Raw genomic sequence first — 25151 nt, forward strand, 5'->3', positions numbered from 1 at the left:
AATCTGAATCATGCTTTCATCCATATTAAATAACCATATCGGTATGTCTTACGTATGCCGGCGTAAACCGGCAGTTCAGAGTGGGAGACGGAGTCTAAAAGCAGAGCAGGCTTGTGAGTGTACGAGGCATCGTTTGGCAGACGCTGTCTTAATTATGGTTGACAGCTATGACAGCTAAAGCGTGACTGAGAGGCCGTTAGAAGGGCTCAGTCGTAGCCTGTCTGTGCCCCGAGTGGTTGGCATCACTTCCTCCCACAATGCACCTCAGCATGGCAATGCCATTAATTTGGAGTTACTGCATATTAACCATCCCTCAAACCTACATACTTACATACCTCATCCCAAACTGCTGTGTAGTAGGAGTTTCCATATTTGGCTAGTGGTGCCATCAGTGACATTCACCCAGTAATATAAATAGCTGACTTTATGCTTCTCGTCTCACTCTGTTTAGGTCCTGATCAGACAGAGCATTTTTTTTGCAGTTTGCTGCATCTTTTTATTTTATATGTTGCTAGGCTAACAATGTAAGCTGGTCGCACACATCCAAAACCGTAGTAAGCTGGTGCATGTAGAAGAAAGTTTGCATGCAGATGTGCCAATAAATTTTACTCTAAGGGAGCTACAGTGTGCGGACTTTGTTCTATGTTTTTCATATGTTGCTAGGCAGCCATCAAATGAATGCTAACGCTACCTTGATACAAACCATGAACTGTACGCGACCCACTATTATTGCTTGACTTGGAAATCTAAATCTGTCCAACAAGAACAGACTTAGTAGTCTTGTTAAAGTGGACAGTAAGATTTCAGGGAGGCGTCGGGCGATGCTCTTGAACATTTATAACAGGCAGGTCCTCAGCCTTTGTCCTCTGGACGTTGTTTCAGGGCACCCGTTAGGAGAACTAAAAGATTCCACATCTCCTTCATCCCAAGTGCTATTAAAGCTGCAGTAGGCAACAAGATTTTGGCATCATTGGATGTGGGCAAACCTCCAGATCCAGAACTACCTTTGCAAAGATGCACCATATTTTTCTCGCAAGCCAATCAGAGCAGACTGGGCTGTTGTCACGAGGTGGGCTTAAAGAGGTGGGCTTAAAGAGCCGGGCGATAAAACCTGGTGGCAACCTCCAGATCTGAAAGCTGAAGCTAATGCTGAAGTGCCTTATACTTTCTAATGTCCAACAGGGGCGACTCCTCTGGTTGCAAAAAGAAGTCTTTGAGAAAATGAGCCTACTTCCTCACTTGATTTATTACCTCAGTAAACATTTTAAACATGAGTTTATGGACTCAATCGCTAAAATAGACGGTAAAGCAGGGTATGATTTAGGGCGTGGCTACCTTGTGATTGACAGGTCGCTACCACGGCGTTGTCCGGTCTGGGAGTTGCCCCCGTCTTTGTCTTACAACTTTAACCCTTTCACAGTGTGTTTTCAGCTCATGAAAGCTAATTGTAACATTTTTGTCTTCTAAATTTGTCTTATTCAGCGTTCGGATGTACTTAACTCTGGTTGCAAAAACTAAGATGGCGACGGCCAAAATGACGATTTTGGGGCTTCAAAAGTATAGGCTAAAAAATAGCATCTCAGACAGAGGGTGAATACAAGTATATTCAGTGTGTTTTTGGAACATTAAAGCATGTTAACATGTTCTAATAGAAACCTAAACTACAAGTATGAACCTGAAAATGTGCATGATATGTCCCCTTTAAGAGATTAATTCAACTGCCCCCATTTTGCGTGCATGTGTGATATATTTACACATCTTTAACCTACTGCGGAGGATGCTTTTTGTAAGTGAAAAAGTGGCATGAACATGCAGCATTTTCCTCTTGGTAACAGAGTAGCAGAGTGTTAATAAATTCATACTGTGTTGGATAGATCTGAGTGATCCTGTGGTTTCCTGGTGGGGCTCTGTAGCCTGTGTAACCTGTGGGGGGTGTTTGATGTGCCCTAAAGGCAAAATGAGGTGACTGAGCCCATAAAGAGCTATAAAATAAAGAGAGAGAGAGAGAAAGAGATGTGTGAAGCCAAAGGACTACAACACAAGCCTGAGCCATTAAGCGCGGACGAGACATAAAAGAGGCTATCAAAGAGTGTAAACTACAGATTCCCATTATTGTGTGACATCAGCCCATAGCACACAGTAACCCTTAATGATCCCTTGGGTGCCTGCAGCGCACTGTCCTTTAATGACTTCCTGGTTGAATGATTGTTGCTTCCTGGAAGGGAAACAGAACTACAGCTCCGCTTTGCGCTCGTCCTTTGCATAGCAGAACGCCGCTTTGTTCGTTTTGCTCGAAACAAGTCTGACATGGAGTGAACGGATGAAACGCAGAGTACCATCAAACAAACAGCAAATTAGTCCCTGGTTATGTAGGCATCAAACTATTTATGCAGATATGGTGATCATACAGGGTTGGATCAATTAAAGGAGATTTGGACAGGCTGAAACTTCACACTGCGCTAATTAGGCAGCCAGCCGCTATGCTCAATAAATGGAAATGTATTCCTTTCCGTTTCCTATCTGTTTGTGTGCCTTACGTCACCCTGAGGAGTTTAACAGAACACTAATTCTTCATCTAATTTTCCCCCCCGACTCCTCATTGCTTTCGTGTCTCTCTGACTCCATCCCTCTCCATCTTTCTTCTCACGCTGATAGCTCGTCCCACAGGATCCCAGTGGTTGTCAGTAATCAAGGAAATCACTCTCAAAGAGCTACAAATAGGTCACTTATCTGATGTCTGGTCTGATCTGACGGAGACAGACAGCCAGTTAGTTCCTTGCATCTGCCTCTCTCTCTGTCTCTCGCTGTGTTTTTTGCATGATTAGTAGCCTTTCTATCTGCCAGGAGTTACTGAAGTGAGAGGGAGAATGAAAGATGGCGATGGATAGATGGAGAGGAGGAGGAGGATAGAAATCCCAGCTTTCATCATTAGCATTCCATTCAAATGGCTCAATTGAGCAGTTGTCACTCAGGGGATTCCCAGGACTCCGAGAAGCCGTGCTTCTTCATTTATTCAATTTATTGATATAAAGACTCTTCATTAAGAGACACGGGCGAATGTGACATCTGGTCTCAGGTGGCCTTGATGTGGAATTTAAAGCAGGCGTGGAAAGCGGAGGGTCGCATGACGTGTAAGAGCTCCTTTTGTCTCCTCTTGGGGGCTTTAACTCCACCAGTGTGCCGGCTACACACGGTCTGCTTTGAAGTTGAGGCGAAGAGACGGATCGCACGCAAACACTCGCACACACTCACAATCAGACAGGCACACGTCCAGATGCAGGAGGAGCGCAGACCCGTGGCAGGTGAAAACTTCACGTGTGTTTCCCACATGACGGCCTTGTTAATTATTGAACCGAGCGGGTCCTTTTGATCCTTGCTTTGGTGTGCTCTCAGAGAATCTCTTACCTGTCAAACATTTCTCGTCACACACATACAAGCCGCCTCTTAAGGCACGCATGAAATACTTACATTCAGAAATAGATGCAGGGTGGTGGAACTTTCTTTTTTTCTTTTTTTTATGTATGTTGTATGTACAGTATGTTTCCCGCAACACGAGCAGATGGATTCTTTGTGGTGTGCCTCAGTTCATTTCTTCTTGTTTTGAACAGTGAGGCCTTAACCAGCCAGTTTGCATGAAAAGTATATTATGGATGCCACAATAATGCGCAAGGCCAGGGCTGGCTTAAGGCATGGGCCAAGTAGGCGGTCGCCTAGGGAGCCACCTTCTGGGGGTTCTGGTTGCCCTCTAAAAATAAATAAATAAATAAATGTCTTTTTAAAAATGCCAGTAGGCGCCCTTCCTCATTTTCTGCATTGAGGTAACAAATGAAGAAAGAAATAAAGAAAGAAAGAAATACACTTTTCAACCATGTAACTCGTAGTAAAACTGACTAAACACTTTTAAGCCAACAATATCTGGGACCAATTGTTTATTTATATTATAATAAATACACTTACAGTGGAAACCAACAATCCCAACACATCAAATACCGCCGTTTGGTGAGTGCCCCTTGGCACAAGGAAACACCCTTAAACAACAGTATGTGAAGCACCGGGCTTTCATCTAACTTCAATGTAAACCCACCCACGGCGTTATTCAATGGTTGGAGCAAGTGATGTAATATTAATAGCGTGAGAGTCCATTGAATGCGGGCGGGAGGGACGGGAGGTGGATGGGTCACACAAACACAAGACTTTCAACCAGAAGACCGGGGTTCGTGTCCCGTGTGAAACTAAAAGTAACATTGACTTAGTTGTCACGTCAGTCTTTAGTCACGCTACTGGTTAGTATCATCAGTTTGTGAAGTCTTTGAAGTTAAGTTTGAGAATGTGTTGGCTTTCCGTAGTTGTTACGTTTTTTTCCGTACGAATTTTACTTAGTTTATGTACTTATTTTCAGCCCAACCATGGCGTTTTTCCTAAACCTAACTAAGCGTTTTTCTTGCCTAAACCTAACTGCCGACGTTTGCGTGGCGTACAAATGACAAGCCAAAAGACTAAAATACGTACTTTTGACACGCAGAATGTGCGTGTAATGTTGTGGTATTTACACGCCTTTCCGTGAGACCGGGTTGTCTTAACACGTCTGTCTCCTTCTCAGATAACTCTCTCAGGCATGTTCTCATCACTGATAATCCGTCTGTTCTGCATGTGTCTGATGACACTGATGATGAGGGTGAATGATCAAATTATGTTATTATTTATGCCGTCATTTCATCCCGCTCTGATTGGCAGACGGTGGGCGTCGTGAATAATAAATGCAATTAGTCTTACAGTATCATTGTCATGCTACAGTGATTACATGTAAGTAGAACAGCCCGAGTGCACTGATTGATGGGAGTAATACAGCACTCTACATTTACACCGGAACCTGCGGGGTCCACGTGTGGATCCTGTGTGAAGAAGTGAGCTCAGGAAATGGAAATTGCAGCTGTGAGAGCTCACAGCGGAGTGCTACACCGTGGGTGTGGGAGGACCACATTGGAAATTAAGAGAGAGGGTATCATGTTCAAACAGAGAGATGTTTTATGCAGAAGCCGCCGTCACTGCTGAACGGATGAAGTAATTTCATTTTCATGCATGATCTGCAGCCCCACAGACCAGGCAAATTGCATAGGAGGGGAAGAGGAAGATAGAGAGAGAGAAAAAAGAGCCAAGCCTTCCTTTTTTTCTCCATTTAACTCTGTGATGATTATTCCCTGTGACTTGTAACCATAGCGATGGCTCAGTCAACGCAGTGTTGAGAATCTGAGGTCGAGTTCGGGGGAAAGATGATATGAAGATAAAGCACTTAAAGAGAGATCATCAGACTGGTCCAGGATCCATAAATCCATCAAACCAATCGAAAGTACTGTACTGGGTTTGTTTAAGACAGTAATTCCCAACCACAAAGGGTCACAAGATGAATCTCTGTGGTCGGGAGAGGATTTCTGAGGTTGGAAAAAAGATAATTCGGCGTTATAAAATCATCTTTATTTGTTAGACTTTACTCAAATTTCTATTTGTGGAAATACAGTATAATTTTATCCCTTCAGTCCCCGAAGAAGTATTCAAATTAAACAGTCTGAGGAGAAAAAATCACTGAATCACTCTTTTCATTTATTAATTTATTTCATTTAACCTTTATTTAACCAGGCAAGTCATTAAGAACAGATTCTTATTAACAATGGCGGCCTGGCAAAAGGCAACGCCTCTTGAGGGACGGGGGTATGGGGCTACTAAGAAAAATATAAAAATGTAAAAAGACAGCAGTAAACTGCACTGCTCACAACTCAGACATGCAACCTGTGAAGAGCAGTTGCAAGTAGACATTGATTGATTAACAATAATAATAATAAACTTAGTTTATTTAGCACTTTTTTGCTTTATAATAAAAACAGAGAACATTTAAAATGCAAAGAGAATAAAACTAGCTAAAAGCCAAAAAACTAAACGTATAATAAAACACAGAGTAAAATGAACTAAAAACTCATAAAACATAAATGAAATCACCAAAAAGCAATTTTAAAAAGTGGGGTTTTGAAAGTGATTTTAAAAGAGTTTGCAGCCCTGATCTCCTCAGGCAGGTCATCACGCAAAGTCTCAGTGCCGTTACTGCAAAGTTTCTATCACCTTTATGTATGAATGTGGACCTTGAACAACAAGGAACGATGCATCCGAGGCTCTCGTTTGCGGGGGAGGGATGTAGGGATACTGTGTTGATTCTCAAAAACACTGTAATGATGTTTAATTTAAAGTTTACATGGAAAGATTTGTGGCAGACAGACAGCTCAGATTGCACCAAAAGTAGTGCTATGATGTTGGATGTTACAGTGACTTTGATGAATGCAAATGCAGATCCCACTGTTCTAATTACATAAAGAAAGTAAGTGTGTATAACTCAAATTGTATACATATGGTGGTGTGTTCTTCCTACTATGACAGTTTTCCTAAAATTTGACATATATCAATATATCTCCTTGCTTACAGTATCATAATATATCGCGATATATTGAATCGTAACCCCTGTATTGGGATACGTATCATATCATAAAGTCTTTATTTCATTTAATTTTTACTCTTTTCAATCATTTTGACAGTGTAGATCATATCTTTAAGAACAGTTTACTAAATATATAGTTATTACTGACTGAATTCATCAGTGGCGGTGTGCAGCAATTACGTGAAATAGAAAATATGTACCATACTGTTAATTTGTCTTGATGTGTTTGTTGTTGGAGAGTGAGTCTCAAGCTCTTGCAGATGATGGAAATGACACCGTTCAAATGATTTGGACCAGACTTAAGTGATCATTTAACTCGAGGGTGACATTTGCACGAACATTTCTGTAAGCTGATGAGAGAGCCCGTCCATACTGATTTGCTCGAAACTACTGTATGGCCATAAACACGACAAGATGTAAAATGATTTAAAAGTTAAAGGAGCAGTTTTCTTGGAAACAACAAACCTCTAAAGTTCACAAAAGAAAATGTTTTATGTTGTTTGTTAAATCTTAACGATTAAATTAATGAGAGAATAATTCTGAATGTTCAGAGGTTGGCCGCCTTTGTATTAGTAATGGTAACACTGTCAGACCCACCAATCTAATTAATGTCACATTAACGCTGCTGCATTGTGCGGCGAGACAGTAGAATCCTTGGAGCCCATTGAAAATCAATGCCACAGAAAGAAACGCTTCAGTCCCATCTCCTTTTGTCTTCTTTTAAGTCTGCAAGGTGCTGAGCAACAGTATTGATATTTTTATTGCTGTTGCAGTGGAGCCGCTCGCATTGAAACATGTTCAGAGTAAAATACATCACTCTTTAAATGTCACATTTTGAATGGTGTGAGAAATAACAGCTGAGGTGTTGAAGGTGGAACAGGCACATTGAGGTTTTAAGCGCCAGTCAGAAGTGGTTGAGAAAAGCGGCGTGAATCATTCTCTCGTCGTCCAGGCAGGTGGCCGTCAGAAATGCCGTCATAGCTGGCAGAAAGGCCCTTTCTCCACATGTTCAAGGGCTGCTGAGAAGCTGCCACGAAGGTAAAGAAAACAAAAACTCCAACAGGTCAGATAAAATCATCTGACGGTGGCTCTATTTCCCGCTGCACGCTGTTCAATTTCCAGTTTTTTACCTCCAGGCTGCAGGTTCAAAGCGTGAGCACAAAAGAAAGATTGCAGTGGGAATGTTTTCATCAATGTTTCTATCAAACATCCTGTGTCCTCTCAAACTTTCGGTTTTATTTCACAATGTGTTTATTTTTGACAATTTATGTCTCTGATCATGTTGTGTTTTCTGTTGCAAGTCAGCCCAGACTAGAAGCCAGACTTTCCTCTCTGTTAAACTTTGTTCCTCTGCTTTTGTTCTCAGATCCGCTCTGATCAGGACAAAGCTGTTGGCATCCGCTACAGCATCACGGGAGCAGGCGCCGATCAGCCCCCGAGTGGGATCTACAACATAGACCCCATCAGCGGCAACATGTTCGTCACCCAACCCCTGGACAGAGAGGAGCGAGCCTCCTTCCACGTAAGGACGAAACCAGTCTGTCTTGTCTGTTTCCCTTCTAGCTCCATTTACATCCGTCTCATTATCTCCTAATTATCCCCGTGGAAATGTGCCTCTTCCCCATCTACCTTTTATTCTAACACTAATGTTGCCCGCCGAAGCAAACACCACACGTCGGAGCGCATTCAGAGAAGCGTTCAGTACCTTCACACCAGCATCTCACAGGTTCTGATTGATGCCGGAGCCAGCGACGAGAGGACGAATGCCTCGACAAAACACACAGCCGCTTCAGCTGGCATTTAAAGTGAGGTTTAACTGCACAGAGCAGCACCGGGTGGGTAGAACAGAGGGGAAGAGACAGAACAAAGGTGGAGTGCAGGAAAACTGTTGTATTTGTTCTCACCATCAGAGCTAATGAGCAGGTGCAGCTTCACGTGTGTGCGTACATGTACTGAGTGCTGATTGATACCTGATGTGTGTTTGTATTAGGGGAGCCCAAACTTTTTCCCTTGGAGGGCCAAAACTGGAACTCAAAAACACCTATTGTATTTTTAAGATGCAAAATGGTACTAGGATCTCAAGTTCCACTATTTTAGCTTTTACATAGTTAAAGTCCCCATGAAACGGAAGCGTCTCTAACTGCTGTACTGTGACGTATCTCACAGTGAAACTGAATATTTGAGCGGTGTACAGTTACAAGAAGGATTTTAATCAAATCAGTCGCATTAAAAAAGTGCGCTAAAAAGTGGGCAGGCTTAGAGTTTAGCTCGATACGGAGCTACAGAGGACTGTTGGCTCCACACACACCTCCCTCACCTGTTGTTAGATCAGACAGAGGACGAGGGGAACTCTGCAACTTGTACTTTATGCATTTTATTATTCTATTTGTTGCAAAAATTCACAATATGTGACAAAACTGAATTAATTACGTGGGTGCAATGGTTAGCGCTAGTCCCAAACAGGGCTAATGAACGAATGACATAAGCAAGAAACTGTCGTTTAGCTGCCGAGAACTCAATCACTACTGTCTAATCTGTCATACATCCTTTGTTTTGCAACCATTCCCCATTCTAAACTGTTCTGCAATCATCTGCCACAATCTACCTTTGAATCTTTATCGTGAAGTGGAGACAAAGTGAATGTTTATCATGCCAATTTGGATGACGATGCTTGCAGGGACGATGGCTCTGAGTGGTCAAACAACCCTCTTTTGCCATTTGACGGATGCAGAAAAACGCAGAAAATCAAACCTATCCTGAAAACTTTAATGACGGATGAGAGTTTCGTAGTTGGTGTTTAAACGTGATTGACACAACATGAGGTTGTATTTATTTTTAAATGTGTGATTATTTCAGATGAAAAATACAGGCTTGGTGTACAAAGACCTTAACTCAAAAACTGCCTGCTACAGCCTCTGAAAGACAGTAAAGTTAGTCGGCATCGCCAGCGAACCTGTGGGCCTTTTAATTAAAAAAAAGATTGCTAACGTCTGGCTGACCAAATCGAACCTGATGGTGGGCCAATTTGGCCCGTGGGCCCCACTTTGAGCACCCTGGTTTATACCATGAGCAGGGTCGTGTCTCTCTTCTCCCCAGTTCTTCTTACTTTCTGTAAGTGCCTCCCTCTTTCCCGTCTTGTACCTTTGCCCCGTTTCACTTCACCACCCCCACACATGTTGTTCCTCGCTCACCTTGTGCACTTTGCAGCTGTTCAAAGGTGCAGCCTGACAGCTGTACAGTTAGCCTGCATATGGCCCATAGGATTACCCGCCACACACACACACACACACACACACACACACACACACACACACACACAAGGAGGCTTGAGGTTTGAGTTCACGACCGTCCCCTCTGGAACCTCCAGTTAAACAGCTCCGTAAATTAGATATGCAGACCACATGAGACTTGCGTTAACGCGAGGCCATTGGTTCATATACACACATTCCAGGTTTCAGTTTATATCTAACACCTCCACTCGAGGTGAGCGCCGGTGTCAGACTCACAACACCCGCGTGCCTGTCAGCATGATAGATGGCTGCGATGCTGATAGAGCTAATTCAAAAGCATGCTGCTGTCTCAGAGGAGGAATAGAATAAAGGAGAGTGGATCTCTGTCAGCGCGCTCTCTGAGCGGTATGCACACATTATAAACACCAATGCACACACGCAGGACGTGCGATGACTACAGACAAACACAGAGCTCTTGATGCCTTCTTGATTGGTTTGTCGCGTACGTCTGTGTGTGAGTGTGTGTGTTCCATTTAGTTTTAGATGAGTCTCTTGTCACCTAACTTGCTGCGTACGTTCAGGCTTTGGACGCTGCTGTGTGTGTGTGTTTGCTGTCTCTCAATACCTTCTCGTACACTCAACCAGCAAATTGGGATCAATAAAGCAGCCAGATTATTGGTCCCCGGGAAAGGACAGCCGCTCAGTAAACAGTTCTTATTTGACACAGCCTGTAGTGAAAACAGCATGTTAGGTTGAGGGCACTTCATGTCGAATGCAGCTCCTGTTTAGGCTCCCGTGGAACCGTGCTGCTTGTGATGTGATGTATGATTTAGTGCAGGAGAATGTAAGCCAGAGTTTGACCCAGGGGAAATTTAGTCCATTGCTTATTTCTTTCAACTAGACGGGAAGTTCCCAGCACTGCTGCGCTCTCGCAGGCCAAACTTTGCTTGTTAGTTTTTGGGTTCAAGTGAAAAGAGAGACGAGGCTGCTGTTTTTGACAGACTGGCACCAGAGGGAAGTGATCTGTGAGGTGAGGAGAGTGGGTGTTAGCCTGAGCTTCAGTTTTGTCAGACAGATGTATTGTGAGTCAGCCACACACAAAGAGAGTCGAGCAAATATGGGAACGTCTGCGATTTTTTTGTGTGTTTGTTTGCATGGATGCATGCACTTAAGTGTACAGTGAGGGTTTGTATGTTCGTATTACACCGGTCACGATCAGCTGATAGTACTGTTGGGACGTTTGTGCTCATTTGGAGAGGAGGTTATGTGGCTCAGGTCCTATCAGTTTGGTGGCACCTTGAAGTTGCTCAACATCCTCCTGGATCCCCCTAAGTTGGTCTTCCTAAGGTTTCTGCCATTCTTTCCCTGTCAAAAGTTTTTTGGGGGGAGTTTTCCTTATCTGAAGAAGAGATGTCGGGGTAAACACGCTTACACAAAGTCATAGTTTTATAACCGTAAGAATTGTAGAAGCCACGATATGGTTTCCTGATTCCTGCATTGTTGCCCTCTTAAAACAAATCTCAAGAGTCACATTGTTTGTGTGTGCGGTGAAATCTCCTCTCACGTGTGTCACATACTGTAACACGTGTGTGTGCAACGGTTTGTTGTGTGTGTGTGAGAGAATTGTGCCACTCATCTGAAGCTGCAGATATGTCAGAGGGAACAGAATTTCCAGCCTCATATCTGTAAAGAAAACGCCTTAAATGGGCAGCGTTGGTGCATTTTCTACAAAATGACCAGGGAGTTGTAGAAGATGATATCCTATTTGCAAAGTGTGCTGTCAAAAAGTGACTGCAAAGGGCTCCAACACTTCGAATATGTTCCAACATCTTTGAGATTATCATCCACCCCTTTATACCCAAGTCAAGGTAAAAAATATTTAGAACGAACATTTGCCTCTCCGTGTTGTCTCACGCTATAGTCTCATCGGGTCTCACAAACACCTAAGCCATGCCCGTAGCTTCCAGTAGCTCCTCACAGGACGCTGATTGGTCCGTTGTCTGTCAAGCTGGACACAAACGCATTACTTTGAAGCCTGACAAGATGGATCTTGATGTGACATTTGATCCTGCGATTCTCGCGTGATTTTGTGTCTTTGCGAGAATCCAGCTGCCGTGCAAGGTTACCACGCTGCCAGCTTGTTTAAAGGTACAATATGTAAATTTTAGAAAGTCCTTGTTACCTCCGCCATGGTGGAAGGCCTAGGAAGGAGGTTATGTTTTCCCCAGCGTTGGTTTGTTGGTTTGTTGGTTTGTTTGTTTGTCTGTTAGCAGGATTACTCCAAAAGTCTGCGATGGGTTTGAATGAAATTTTTTGGAGGGGTGGGGTATGGCACAATGAACAATCCATTAGATTTTGTAGATTGTAGACTGTAGATTCAGCTTTTTTTCACATTAAACTCGGTGAAATTACAGTTGAGTTCGACCAAAGCACACTTGGTGATTGTTGTCAAGGGTAACGACTACGGTTTAGGTGAATTTTACTTTGTTTCTGTCCAGTTTGAATGAAATGTTTTACGATGCTCCGCTACGTTCAGCTGATCTCAACATAAACAAAAATACGCGTGGATGACGGCGCAAGCTGCACGTAGAGGGTGGGGCAATCGTACTCGGGCACCTTGGCGGAGGTCTGCGCTCTCCGAGTGCCATTCTAGTTATGAATGACACCGGTGGTCGTTAAGTGAACTGCAGTCAGCATCCTGTTGCTGACACTCGGGCGGGTGATCATCCTGGGCATCGGCCAAAACAGTGACGTGACATTACCTTACAATCATATATCACCGTTAATATCTGTAATGTCCAATCACCATGATACTAACTAGTTTGACAATTGCAAATTACTTCATCAGCTAACATTACAAAGCAAAACCGTCCCGAGTCCTTTACATAGCAATCAGTCGACAGGCTGTTATAGGCAACCTGTTCTATCTGTTCACACAGTGACAATACAAAGCGATTAATGCATGTAAATTGTTACATATAGTACCTTTTAAAAAATGTTAATAGTTATAGTGGCATGTCTGTATAGTATACATTTTCAACATCATAGGTATGTAGTTGGCATCAGCAGCAATAACTACAATATTTTAGCAGAGAAAGAAAAAAGCGCCACATCCTGTACAGTCAAGGATTTCTGGTACCATTCATTTATATGGTAATATATTGGGTCAGAGGACCAATGGTCCAAATCCAAACTGTACTCCTCCTCTGCGGTGGGTCCAGTCGTACTAAAGCTCAGCCTGCAGAATACTGATGTCGCTCCACACACATGCATTTGCAGTCTGCGAGACGCACACACACACAGACACACACACACACACACACACTCCTCCAGGCCCTTAGATCACATTTCCAATTCCTCCATCGAGCACACAAACACAGACACACAGAAACAGACTCCAGCGTAGCCACACACACACACAAACAGGAAGACTCACACAGAGATGAGGATCTAGAGATATATACACATGTAGAAAGTATGCCGGGATGCACAGGCAGAAAGGACAAAACACACACAAACAAAAACACACAGTCATTATCGCACATTCACACACACACACACACACACACACCAGTGCACTGAAGCAGTCACACATATCGCAGTCACACATCCCCTCAGCGTGCGGCGTTCACAGCTGAGAAAACAGATTGGGCTTGTTTGTTTGTTGGGTCTCCTCTCCGTGTCTGTTTGTTGTGCTTCGGCCAATGGAAAAATAGCATCTTGAGGATCATTAAGTGGCTAAAGAGGGCTCTTTTGATTGGCTGCGTGTGCATCCCCAGCATGTATCCCCGCGCTTTTGTCAAAATCCGTGTTAATATGCGTAAACATGTGTCTGAATTGGTGTTTGGAATGCAGCATGTGAATGCTCAAGCGGTCGCTCTTGTTCGGGTATGTTTTGAAACATCCTTGACAGGCGGGCACAAAAGCTGACATGATTAGTTGTGTTTCGGTGAAGGCAGGTGCTGCCATTCAATCTTTCATGTCACCCCCACAATGCATCACGACTTGCTGTAAATAGGCTGGCAGGCAGACCCTCCTCGACTGTGTTGTTGCACACAAAATATTTTGCTGCCAGCGTGTCATTTTTAGCCAGAATGAGAGCCCCTTCTCCTCTTACCAGGCCAAGCTGTGATTGAATAACATTTCGGCTGAGGATATGGATTTCTAGGCAATTGAATGAGGGTAATGTAAGTCACAGTGAGCAGTGCCGGTTTGGTTCCAGGGCTATTACAAAGCTTTGCGTTATGTTAGATATCATTAGTGGGGATTGGTGGGGAGTAGAGGGTGTGTAACAGCAGCGCTGGAGATTAAGACATCCCACTGTAGATGATGATTGCTTTTGTCAGTCCTCCCTGTTCAAGCCCCCCCACACCTCCCACACTGCCTCTTTGTGCTTTCATCTCTCATTTACTTGCACAAGCCTCAGTCACTCCTTCTCATCTCATTTTTTTCCCCGTGCCGCTCTTTCCCTTCATTCTCTTCTTCTTTCGCTCCATCTATTCTCACTCTGCGAGTTGTCAGAGAACAGCTCATCAGTCAGAGACATCCGTCCAAATGGCTGGCTTTGACAAAACAAACCCGAGACAAACATTCTCCCCACGCAAAGAAAAAAAAAAAAAAAAGAAGCCACAGCTTGAGCAGAAACACCTCTGATATTTTTTTAGGCCTCTGGCTGTGCTAACAACAAAATAGGTGTTGTTTGTGTGTCTGGAACATTTCACTGCTTTGCCCCTTTCTGTGTTGTGGTGGTCCGTGCCAAGATGCCAACAGGATACTCAATGCCCCGTTGGCAGACAAGAAACACAAACAGTTGCCAGTTAAATGAAGTTGCCAATTAATAAAGTCAAAGTTGTGGGCTGAGTTTGTTCCAGTCCAGGCAGTCTGCAGAGTTTCGTATCAATCAAGCCAGCGGCCCGTTGTCGGCTGAGCTACATTCGGAATATTTATTCAAGCTTGTATTCGGCGTTGAATGCTAAGGATCCCTGTGTGCTTTTCTGTATGTTTCGCAGCTGCGAGCCCATGCAGTGGACATGAACGGTAACCAGGTGGAGAACCCGATTGATCTCTACATCTATGTGATCGACATGAACGACAACAGACCCGAGTTTCAGAACCAGGTGTACAACGGCTCCGTGGCTGAAGGCTCCAAACCAGGTAAGAGATCTACTCTTTGTAGACAGACACAGCTGCGTGGTAATACCAACACACTCTCACTCCCAACGCATTAAATAACGCCGCTTGGTCAGTGGAGCATCTGCATCGGAGACTGACGCGTGTAAATATACCCTTGTCACATAGTGTCCTTTCAAAATGAACTTGTTTTGGCAACACGACCACTTAGGTTTAGGAAACGGTAGTGGATGACGGTAACTTCACTGCCAAACAACTCACGTAACTACCGACTGCCTAACGACTAATGCCTAGTTCACACTACACGACTTTAGCACTGATTTTCTGCTCCCCAACAACAGCCCCAGATCAGAGACAAATCTCAACGTTGGCTCGCCAACACATCAGTGCTCGAGCGTCATGTTTGAGCTGCTCAAAGATGCTAGCCAATGTTCGCCGACGCTCGCCGATATCTGGACATGTCAGAGACTCCAACAACGAGCTACAGCCAATGAGAGCGAGAGACGTTGGTTGAGGAGAAACCTGGCGGAGAAGGGGTCGTCTGTAACAATAGGAACTTACTGTATGTGCTGCATTTGCAATACGGAGCAAAGTACTACAAACTAAATCATTCATTTATCCGTTTCAGGTCGAGTTAATTGGTTCGCAGCTTAGTTGCAAAGTCAACACCTTTATTTAGACTGAACTAATGATTTAGTTGTATGTACTGTATTGATCTGAACAAAGTGCTCTTCCAGTGAGAGCCACGTTTTTCTCACAGGACACTCTAAATACCCTCCTACAGGCTCCGTGCTCCCTAAATTAATATTAGTAGTGTTGAATTATTCCAAATTATTATCATATTCTTGTCTGTAATAACACTTCGTTTTGTGGACAGCTATGATCAAGATAATTCATTTAGGCAAAACAAATTATACACACAATACCTGGATAGTGTTTCTGTAATTTGAACAAAGGTGAAAGAGAAGAAACAAACCTGAAATGATTCCCCATTGTTGACACTAAGAGTCTGAAATAATCCAGTAAATAATCACTGTGCCTTAATGAAGTGGTTAAATTTTTTTTGGTTTATGACCCCTTAAATGAAGCAGTGCTCACCAGCGACCTCTCGTCACAGGTTGTTAAGATCCTTTTATCTTCTTTCTTCTCTTGTTAGTCATTTCGCGACCCCTCAGATTTATCTGTACGGCCTGTTTTGAGGGTCTGATCCCTAGGTTGGGAACCACTGCCTTAAAGGTATACCATGCCGGATATTCCTAAAAAACAATGTATAGACTCATATAAAAGCAATCCCTCTCAGCCATCACTAATGATCCACTCTTTTCTTATTATTTTGCTGTGTTCCGGACGTTTCTGGGCGTCAGCCTTTGTGTGTAGCCCCCAGCCAATAATAACGGGCAGGAGAGGTCGGGACTTTATCAAAACGTAGCGACCAGGTTACATCGCTGTGTTATGCTCTCTGTCTGTGTCATGGATGACGCACACACCATCACACAGAGCAGAGAGGCCACAGCGGACAGCATGAAGTGTTCGCTTCAGCTGCATTCATTTGAAATCCGGCATTGCGGCACCTTCCCACAAGGTTGTGCGGAGATGTGGGCGTGCTTATTTGTGCTTTAGAATGTAACCGCCGTGGAACAATCAGAAAATAACATTTTATTTCTCAGATTTTCTGATTCATTCACTCTCTAGCTTGCTCAACCACTGCTGCTCTCTCTCTCTCTCTCTTTCATTGAGCCGGGGAAGAGGAGGAGGAGGAAGAGGAGCCAGCGAAAATGCTGCATAGTATACCTTTAACAAATACTTGTGGGGATTTGTAGTTTGTTATATGCAAGAGTTTGGCACCTTTCAGAGTCAGGGTTACCAAACACACAAGCTCAACAACAAAGCTCACATTGTGACTGAGGAAGAAGTGAACAGGAAGTGCCGTCGTGTTTTGTTATAGGAGGACAATATGAGTTCAATCTGCACCATTTGCTCAGTTCTGAATGGCTGAGTCATAATGGAAGCCTTAACATACCTGGAAATACAAGCCTGCAATCATTTACAATTGCAACACTTTAAGATGTATAATGGAACAACTCCAATGGATAAACAAGCTGAAGCTGAAGACTGATTTATGAATAGTTAAAAGGTTTTATTGCATTGGTTTGAAATACTAAGAAGTGCAAGAAGAAAATGTTGAAAATGACTGTAATGGACAATGATCCTCGACTTCAGTCAGTTTGACCAATCAGATGCTCTTATTTTTTCTTTTCCGTCTTCAGAGGGCCTTTCAGAAAACCTTAAAGGAACAGTGTGTAACATTTCAGGGGATCTATTAGTAGTAATGGAATATAATATTCATAATTATGTTTTCTTTAGTGTATAATCACCTGAAACTAAGAATCGTGGTGTTTTGGTTATCTTAGAATGAGCCCTTCATATCTACATAGGGAGCGGGTCCTCTTCACGGAGTCCGCCATGTTTCTACAGTAGCCCAGAACAGACAAATCAAACACTGACTCTAGAGAGAGCCTTTCATGTTTTTACGTTACCTGAAGGCCACCGTATTTCTCCGACATGCTTGTGAAACTGCTGTAAGGTGAGCCGCAGAGTGTAAAAGTAGTGTTATTATTAAGGATGGCCTCTGCAGAAGTGAATGGCCTTACCATGTTTTTGCACTCGGCGGCTCACGGTAGGGGCCGTGTCCGTCTTTTGCACGCTCAAATCCAATGTTGTCAATGTAGACTCGCGGCAGGCGTGTTCAAACGGGACAACTGTAGATTCAGCGTTTTTTCACATGACGACGGTTTAGGTGAGTTTTATTTTGTTTCTGTCCAGTTTGAATGAAGTGTTTTACGATGCTCCGCTACGTACAGCTGATCTCAACCTAAACAAAAATACACGTGGATGATGGCGCAAAGCTGCACGGAGAGGGGTGGCAATCGTACTCGTGCACCTTGGCAGAAATCTGCGCTCTCCGAGTGCCATTCTGGTTGTTGATTGTGTTTAGTTTAGTCAGTGAGGTTTACCGCTACATTACCGCAACTTCATCATCATCGTCATTGCAGTACGCAGGTTTTGGTTGCTTAGTAACGGCAAGCGCGACAGGAGCGCAACCTCCCAAGCACATTGGAAAGAAAAAAGCGCCACGCGGCATGTGTACGGCCCGTTACCGCAGTCTTGGAAAGGGAGGCGTGAGTACTCAGTTGGTTGCAAACAGCAACCACACAACTAGATGCAGCCAAATCCTACACACTGTACCTTTAATGTTTCAATCTTACTCACAGTGTCCTTGAACAAACTTGGACTTGTTTGGCCAACCAACATTTTTGGGGTGTGAATCTGCCGTGACTCCTGAAGTTTTCGGGCTGGTTCAGACAAGGCCGAGTTCACGAGATATTTGTGTCACAGTCTCTTGGCTGGATGCTTCATTATCAGATTCTGCAGAGCATGGAGAGATGCAGACCTTCCCTCTGAATGAGGGAACAGAGCTGTGGTCAGTGCGAAGCCAGAGACGAGAGCAGAATGTGCAAGTAGCTTTCATGTCTCGACTGGAAGAACTCTTGTTCTAACAATCAGACCCCGAGGACCCGTGTTTGTCTTCACAGCGTTCAGATATTGTTCGGTTGCAAAGTTTAATCTCGGGGGAATTTGTAAACAATATAGGAAAGCATGTTGTGCGCGTACGTGTGTGTGTGCGTATGGATGAGCAAGTATGGGATTGACTGTGTGTGTGTGTGTGTGTGAACGCTGGTTACTCCTCAGTGGAGCGTGAGTCTATATACAGAGCTCCTAATTAGCGAGGGCAACCAGACATTCCAATAGCTACTTTCTTTGTTTTTCACTCTGATAATCTCTGTTTAGTTTCAAATGAGAGCATGCGACGACAAAAGTCTTTGAATTAAATTTTGTTTTGAACAGAAGGCAATCTGTGATACCAATTAACTAGAAATATGTTACACTGTGTACAGTATAATTGCTCTGCTCTTCATTAAGCAATCACTGCCAAGTAACATTTGTTTGTGGAGCGCTCGGCGTCAGGTGTCGAGAGTAATGTCAAGAAAACATAATGTGTGTGGAGCTTCCTTTGTTCAGTCATTGGTCTCTGAATTGATGAATTTTAATTAAGAGAATAGGCTGCAAAGCGTGTTGGTCTAATTGCCTGTTTAGTCGAAGAAAACCAGAATGACTCCGATTCATCTTCGGTGTAAGTTCAAGGAGACATTTTATACTTTTCTGGCCCATTTAAGCCTTTAATATATCCTCCGCCACTTAAATGGTTTACTCACTAATAATGGACCCAGTTTAGACCTCAAGTTAAGTGCTGCACAGTTTTGCTGAAGTTGTTTTTTACACCGCAGATAGAGAACGGGATACACGGCCAACTTTAAAATGAAGTAAACATACATTAATATCAATTCTGACTATTTTTTGTATGCACTTGTTTTTACACACCAGAAACTCGTGTTACATTGAATCATAAAACCTAAAGCAACAACCAAAAATATTAAGATTCAATAAAAGAACTATCTGAACTAAAATAGAGAGGAATCTGAGGCACTCCCGAGCACAAATAAAACTTATTTTTGGCTTGAGAGTGCCTCAGATTCTCAGGATTTTTCACTTCTTCTTCTCTCTTTCAGTCTTCACCTTTGCATATCCATGAAGAGCACCTCAGCTGCTGCTCTATTTCTTGAAACGTATTCACTATTGTGACCCACTGTGGCACCTCACCCGGCTTCTTCTTATAATATAAATGTATTCTGCTAAATCCTTTCAACGTAACTTTCATTTCACACATAAGTCTGACATTTTTAGTGATTTTGAGTGATCAATAAAGTGCAATAATCACTCGCGCTGAGCTTCAGTCGCGTCCGTAATTCCACACTAACATGCTAATTAGTACGCTTAAACAGTATGTGAGATTTTTTAGTATGTCCAAAACCTTCAACTGTAAATAAAAGATTTCACTTTGCTATAGGCGTAATATATATTTTAAATTAGCTCAGACTTTATGATTCTCACAAATCATTGTTTGGTCACATGAGGTTGGTGAGGGTTACCATGGTTACATGTCTCCAACTGTCAAGGAGGCTCAGTGCATCTGAAAGATACATACTGCTGTTTAAAGAAGTTGTAAGCATGTAGAACGGTAGTACACATATTGGGTATGTAGTGGATAGTATGTGATTTTGGACGCAGCCCTGGTGTACATGCAGAACTTGCACGTGGCGTGGATCATTCTGTGGAGTCGAAAAGCGACCCAGGAAATTCCTGAGGTGTTACTCCAGGTGACACACTCTCTCCATCCTGCCTACAGGTGGTGTTTTGAAACCTATCACAGCGTTGCTGACAGGTGCTGCTCGGGGCGGGGGGTCCAGCGATGCTGCTGGAATATCTCAATTCTCTGTCTCCCACTGCCCACTGCAGGTTTATACAGTGGTGAAACATCAAAGAATAACCATATTATCTATTACCACATAATGATTCATAACAATATTCTGTTACAGTCATATTGTGGGGTTTAAAAAAGAAAAAAACATTTATTGTAGGCATTCACTGGACACACAGAAATCAATAGAAAAAAAAGACAGCAAAGACAACGTTTCACAATCTTTCATTTATCAAATTTTTTATGAAGTATGAGTATGCAGGGTAATACACGATGCAGTAGTTGAGTGAGTTGTGGTTGTCATGTAGGAGAGGAAAACATGCACATTCTCAAAATTGTTTGTGGTGCTGGGAGTAAATCCCCTCCAATATGTACTTTTTCAAAAGAATTGATAAAACGTTGACTAATAAAAGCAGAGAAAAGTGTGTGCGGTAGAAAGTCATTGTCATGAAACCTGTGCCATAGAAATGTATTTTAAGATTATATTACCCAAATCAAAAAACGGGCAAGCAATTAAAAACATATTTTCTCACTTACCTCTGGATGCTGTGAAAATGTTAATGTTGACGTTAAAACTTACAGAAAAAGTGTGAAACTGTTCAAATTAATCCAAAACTCGTAAAATATGTATATCATGTACTGATGGCTTGCAGCCAATGCTCATGCTCCATCATCCCAATAGAAACTTAAAGGTACAGTGTGTAGGATTTGGCGGCATCTAGTGGTGTGGTTGCAGATTGCAACCAACTGAGTACCCCTCCGCTCACTCCTCCCTTTCCAAGACTGCCGTGAACTGCCGACGAGTGCAAAACCGTGGTAACGTTCATCTTGCTCAGAGGCCCTCCTCTGTGTCGGAGAACTACGGTGGCTTTCAGGTAACGCAAAAAGGCTCTCTCTAGAGTCAGTATTTGGTTTGTCCGTTCTGGGCTACTTTAGAAACATGGCGGAGCAACATGGCGGACTCTCTGAAGAGGATCCGCTCCCTATGTAGATATGAAGGGCTCATTCTAAGCTAACAAAAACACGATTCTTAGTTTCAGGTGAAATGAAAAACATAGTTATGAATATTAAATTCCATTTCTGCTAATAGATCTCCCAAAATATTGCACACTGTTCCTTTAATTGAAGACATATTTATTGGCTCTGTCTCAGCAGAAAGATACTCTATGTGTATATAGTGTAAGCCTTTATTATGGATGGTTGTTCAATACAAATCTTTGGCCCTATTTTCTTTCTAAATGCCAAGCAAAGGGGGGGATATGTGTAGAGCTGCAGTAGTATCACATTCTGTATCTACAGACCCCGATATCAAAGGTTCACTGAAGCATTACAACACATCTCCACATCTAGCGCTGTGTGAAAGCCATCAAAGAGGGAGACCTACAGGGAACCGCCCTTATCACCGTCACCAGATGTTACGCGGGGAGAGATCCGATCGAGCTGTCAGCCAGGATCAGTCTGAAACCGCTTCATTTGTCACTTTCTACCACCGGCACCCCCGCCGCTCAGCACCGACTGAACCTTTGACTAATAGAATTTAATTTGTGCAGGTAATCAAACGTAACAAAACAGTACATGACAAAATGAGCTATCTGATCGCATTCAGCCCTCGTTAATGAGGAATAAATGGGATTCGGTCTCAAACTAGGATTATCCTGCTAAACCTGTTAAATGTGTGCAAATAGGTTGTTTTGGATAATTCTTCTCATTTCATAAAAGAAAAATCATCTGTGGCTCAGGAGCTTTACGCTCAGGCTAACGTACAGTACTCACACATAGATTGAAAAAATACATGCACACACATCCGCCTTTCCAAGGTCACCAGAACGATCTGAATTTCTGTAAAATCCTCTGACACGAGACAGTTCCTGCGTTGTGTTAAGTGGCCTCAGATAAAGATTTGCCGACATGGCTTGACTTCCTCAGAAAGCTCTCACGGTCAGACTGCCGTGTACTCTGAACATCTGCCCTGTGATGTTCTGTCCTTCTCTTTCCCTCCCACTTCTCCCCGACTCTGACAGCAAGTTGTTCCCTTTTATGGACCGTCTTTCTCAAAAAGGCCTCCCTAAATGAGAGTGCAAGATCAAAACCAGCAGCTGAGTGCCTTCTCTCACAGTCGATTTGCCCTCCCAATGGGGGGACAGGGGCTCTGCGTCTCTCTCTCTCTCACACTCTCTGTCCTGAAGAGTTTGCTAACAGTTGCAGAGAGATTTAAGAGTCTTTCCCACTCCGTCTTGCCTGGGGGGGTAATTAGGAGTCGGCACAGGAGGGATGAGATGGAGTGATGGAGGCGAGCAGAGGTGGCAGATATTTCAATCAGTATTCGGCCTGGACTTTGTGAGCAGGTGTTTCTCACTGTGGCCTTTATTGTTAGTCCATAACATAGCAAAGATGCTCTAAAACAAAGATGATGCAAAGGTTTTAAATGATATACACTTCCTGCCTCCTAGGTGGGCGTGGTCATGGCGTGATGGCCTCCTCCTCGTTTGTGTTGTGAAGTGTTGTGAATGTCTTGTGGATGGATGAAAGCAGAATGGATTATGTAAGGGATAATGTACAGCGAGCCAGTCATTGTTGTGAAATAAACCCCAAAGGGTTGGACCCCGACGTGAAGCCACATCACCCTGTCAGGGTTTCTTTCACAACAATGACCCGCTAGCTACATTTTCCTGCTTATTAAACGGTTACTTACTAAAGAAATCAATCATTTGACACAAAAACGGTCGCCAGGGTCCGACATCGGAACTGCACCCATAGCAACGGTCTGTTATACATAGCAACGGTCTGCTATAAAGAAATAACAGACCGTAGAACGCCGTGATTGACCAATCAGAATCGAGTATTCAACAAAGCCCTGTAATAAATTTCCATAATGTACTGTATATATAATTTGTTTCGCTAACATTCGATATTTACACAGCTAGTTAGCATTACGAAAATGAGTTAGCTAGGGCGTTAGTAAACGTTGGTTGCCAGACCTCGTGAGAGTGTGTTGCTGAGACAAAGAAAGGTCTCACACAGAGGTAACTTTCTCCTGATTTGTCTGAAAAATGCCATGTTAGTGTCAGAGTGTTCAGATATATAGCTTGAAACTACAAAACCTAAGGAATACATCGGTACCAACCATGTCATACTAGCTTGTCAAGAAGGAGGCTAAATAACACTCCAAATTTGTGCTAAATTTTGGTGAGGAAAAACAGTCATGGCCATTTCCAAAGGTGTCCCTTGACCTCTGACCTCAAGATATGTGAATGAAAATGGGTTCTACGGGTACCCACGAGTCTCCCCTTTACAGACATGCCCACTTTATGATAATCACATGCAGTTTGGGGCAATACATAGTCAGCACACTGACACACTGACAGCTGTTGTTGCCTGTTGGGCTGCAGTTTGCCATGTTATGATTTGAGCATAGTTTATATACTAAATGCAGTACCTGTGAGGGTTTCTGGACAATATTTGTCATTGTTTTGTGTTGTTAATTGACTTCCAGTAATAAATATATACATACATTTGCACAAAGCAGCATATTTGTCCACTCCCATGTTGATAAGAGTATTAAATACTTGACAAATCTCCCTTTAAGGTACATTTTGACCCACATGACAGGAAACTGACTCCTTTCTAAAGTGTCTCTGCTCATAGTGCCAATTGAGAGAACACATCAAGGCCACGTGAACAGTTGTTATTGACACAGAGTCAGTGGTTAGTGCTGCCACCTCAGTATAAAGGACTGTTTCTGTACACACTGTTTACTTTCTTTTACCAGTTTGTTCACACACAAGCAATGCGGAGCAGAGAATCCATTATACCTGTAGGTGTACATGTTATAAAGTAGATATGAAGTTTTGACACCTTTACTACTTCACAAGCGTCTGTAGTTTTCTCATATAGCGTGTTTTGCCATTGGCATGCTGTCAAAACATCAACTGACCTTTTGTTGAGTGCTACAGTAGTAGACACCCATTTAGCGTGGAATATGGACAGAGAACTCTCTATATAAAGAAACACACTGAGATACAGAAGCTAGAAAAGAACGGGGTCAGCACCTTGAAGTTCTGATGTTGGACAAGTTGCTGGTTCCAGAAGTAATTTTTATTTTTGTACATTTTCATAGAGTTGTCTTCCACAATGTTCCTCAACATAGAAACATGGGATTCTGCTGGATAATTTGACAGTATTGTAGGTGTCGGGTTATGGCCATCAGTTTTCAGTTGCGGTTCTGACAAGAAACATTTTTCCTGTCAATGCTACGATGTCTATCAGAGCTTGAAGGCTGGAACATGCTTCTCCGGGCTACGAACGTGGACAAACATGCATTTGTTTGGAGATGTTTGCATGGCGGCATCTTTTATACTGAAACATATTATGATTTTAATGTTTACGTTCACCTGCCGACAGGAGCTGTTGGATCAACCAATCAGATTGCTTGATGCTCAGATCCGACAACACATTGTTGAGGAGTGGATCTGGCCTGTTTCAGACCGTGGAGTGTCCGTGTTGCTGTTTCATAAATATAGGCGCAACTCGAACAGTTGCGCACTACATGATTGGTTGATTGGTGGTCCAATAAACCCAGCTTTAGCCAAGACATCTATGGAAAAGAAGCCAGAAAGACGCAATAAATTACAGTATAATGTACTTCTCTCATTTTCAGTTTCAGAGTTTTTTCATTTGCCTTTTTTTCTGAAAGTTATTCCGATGAATTTCTATTGTATTTCCATAACATTTGGAGACTTGCGAGAGAAGGATTTAATAAAGAATAGTCAAAGTCGGTGCTGCAGAGGTCAACATATCTTGACCTTTAATCCCGAGAATAGATCAAGCCCCAAAAACACAGGATCCTACAGTTTTGTTTTGTTTTATTATTTTGTTATATTAGTTGAAATTCTCATTACATCCCGATAGTAATCAATAAATCAAATGCTCTGAC

The 25151-nt window shown here is 42.9% G+C and overlaps 1 protein-coding gene across 2 annotated transcripts in view; it reads left to right on the forward strand.

Moving 5' to 3' along the window:
* Nucleotides 1-25151, forward strand: part of cdh4 (cadherin 4, type 1, R-cadherin (retinal)) — a 262025-nt gene that overhangs the window by 188266 nt on the left and 48608 nt on the right. For both annotated transcript variants that reach the window (XM_074612648.1, XM_074612732.1), the window contains exons 6-7: nt 7848-8003; nt 14721-14865. In XM_074612648.1, coding sequence (XP_074468749.1) covers nt 7848-8003; nt 14721-14865 — 301 coding nt within the window. The remainder of the gene's footprint in view (nt 1-7847; nt 8004-14720; nt 14866-25151) is intronic.

This window comes from Sebastes fasciatus, chromosome 1 (assembly GCF_043250625.1).
Source record: "Sebastes fasciatus isolate fSebFas1 chromosome 1, fSebFas1.pri, whole genome shotgun sequence".
Taxonomy (NCBI): domain Eukaryota; kingdom Metazoa; phylum Chordata; class Actinopteri; order Perciformes; family Sebastidae; genus Sebastes; species Sebastes fasciatus.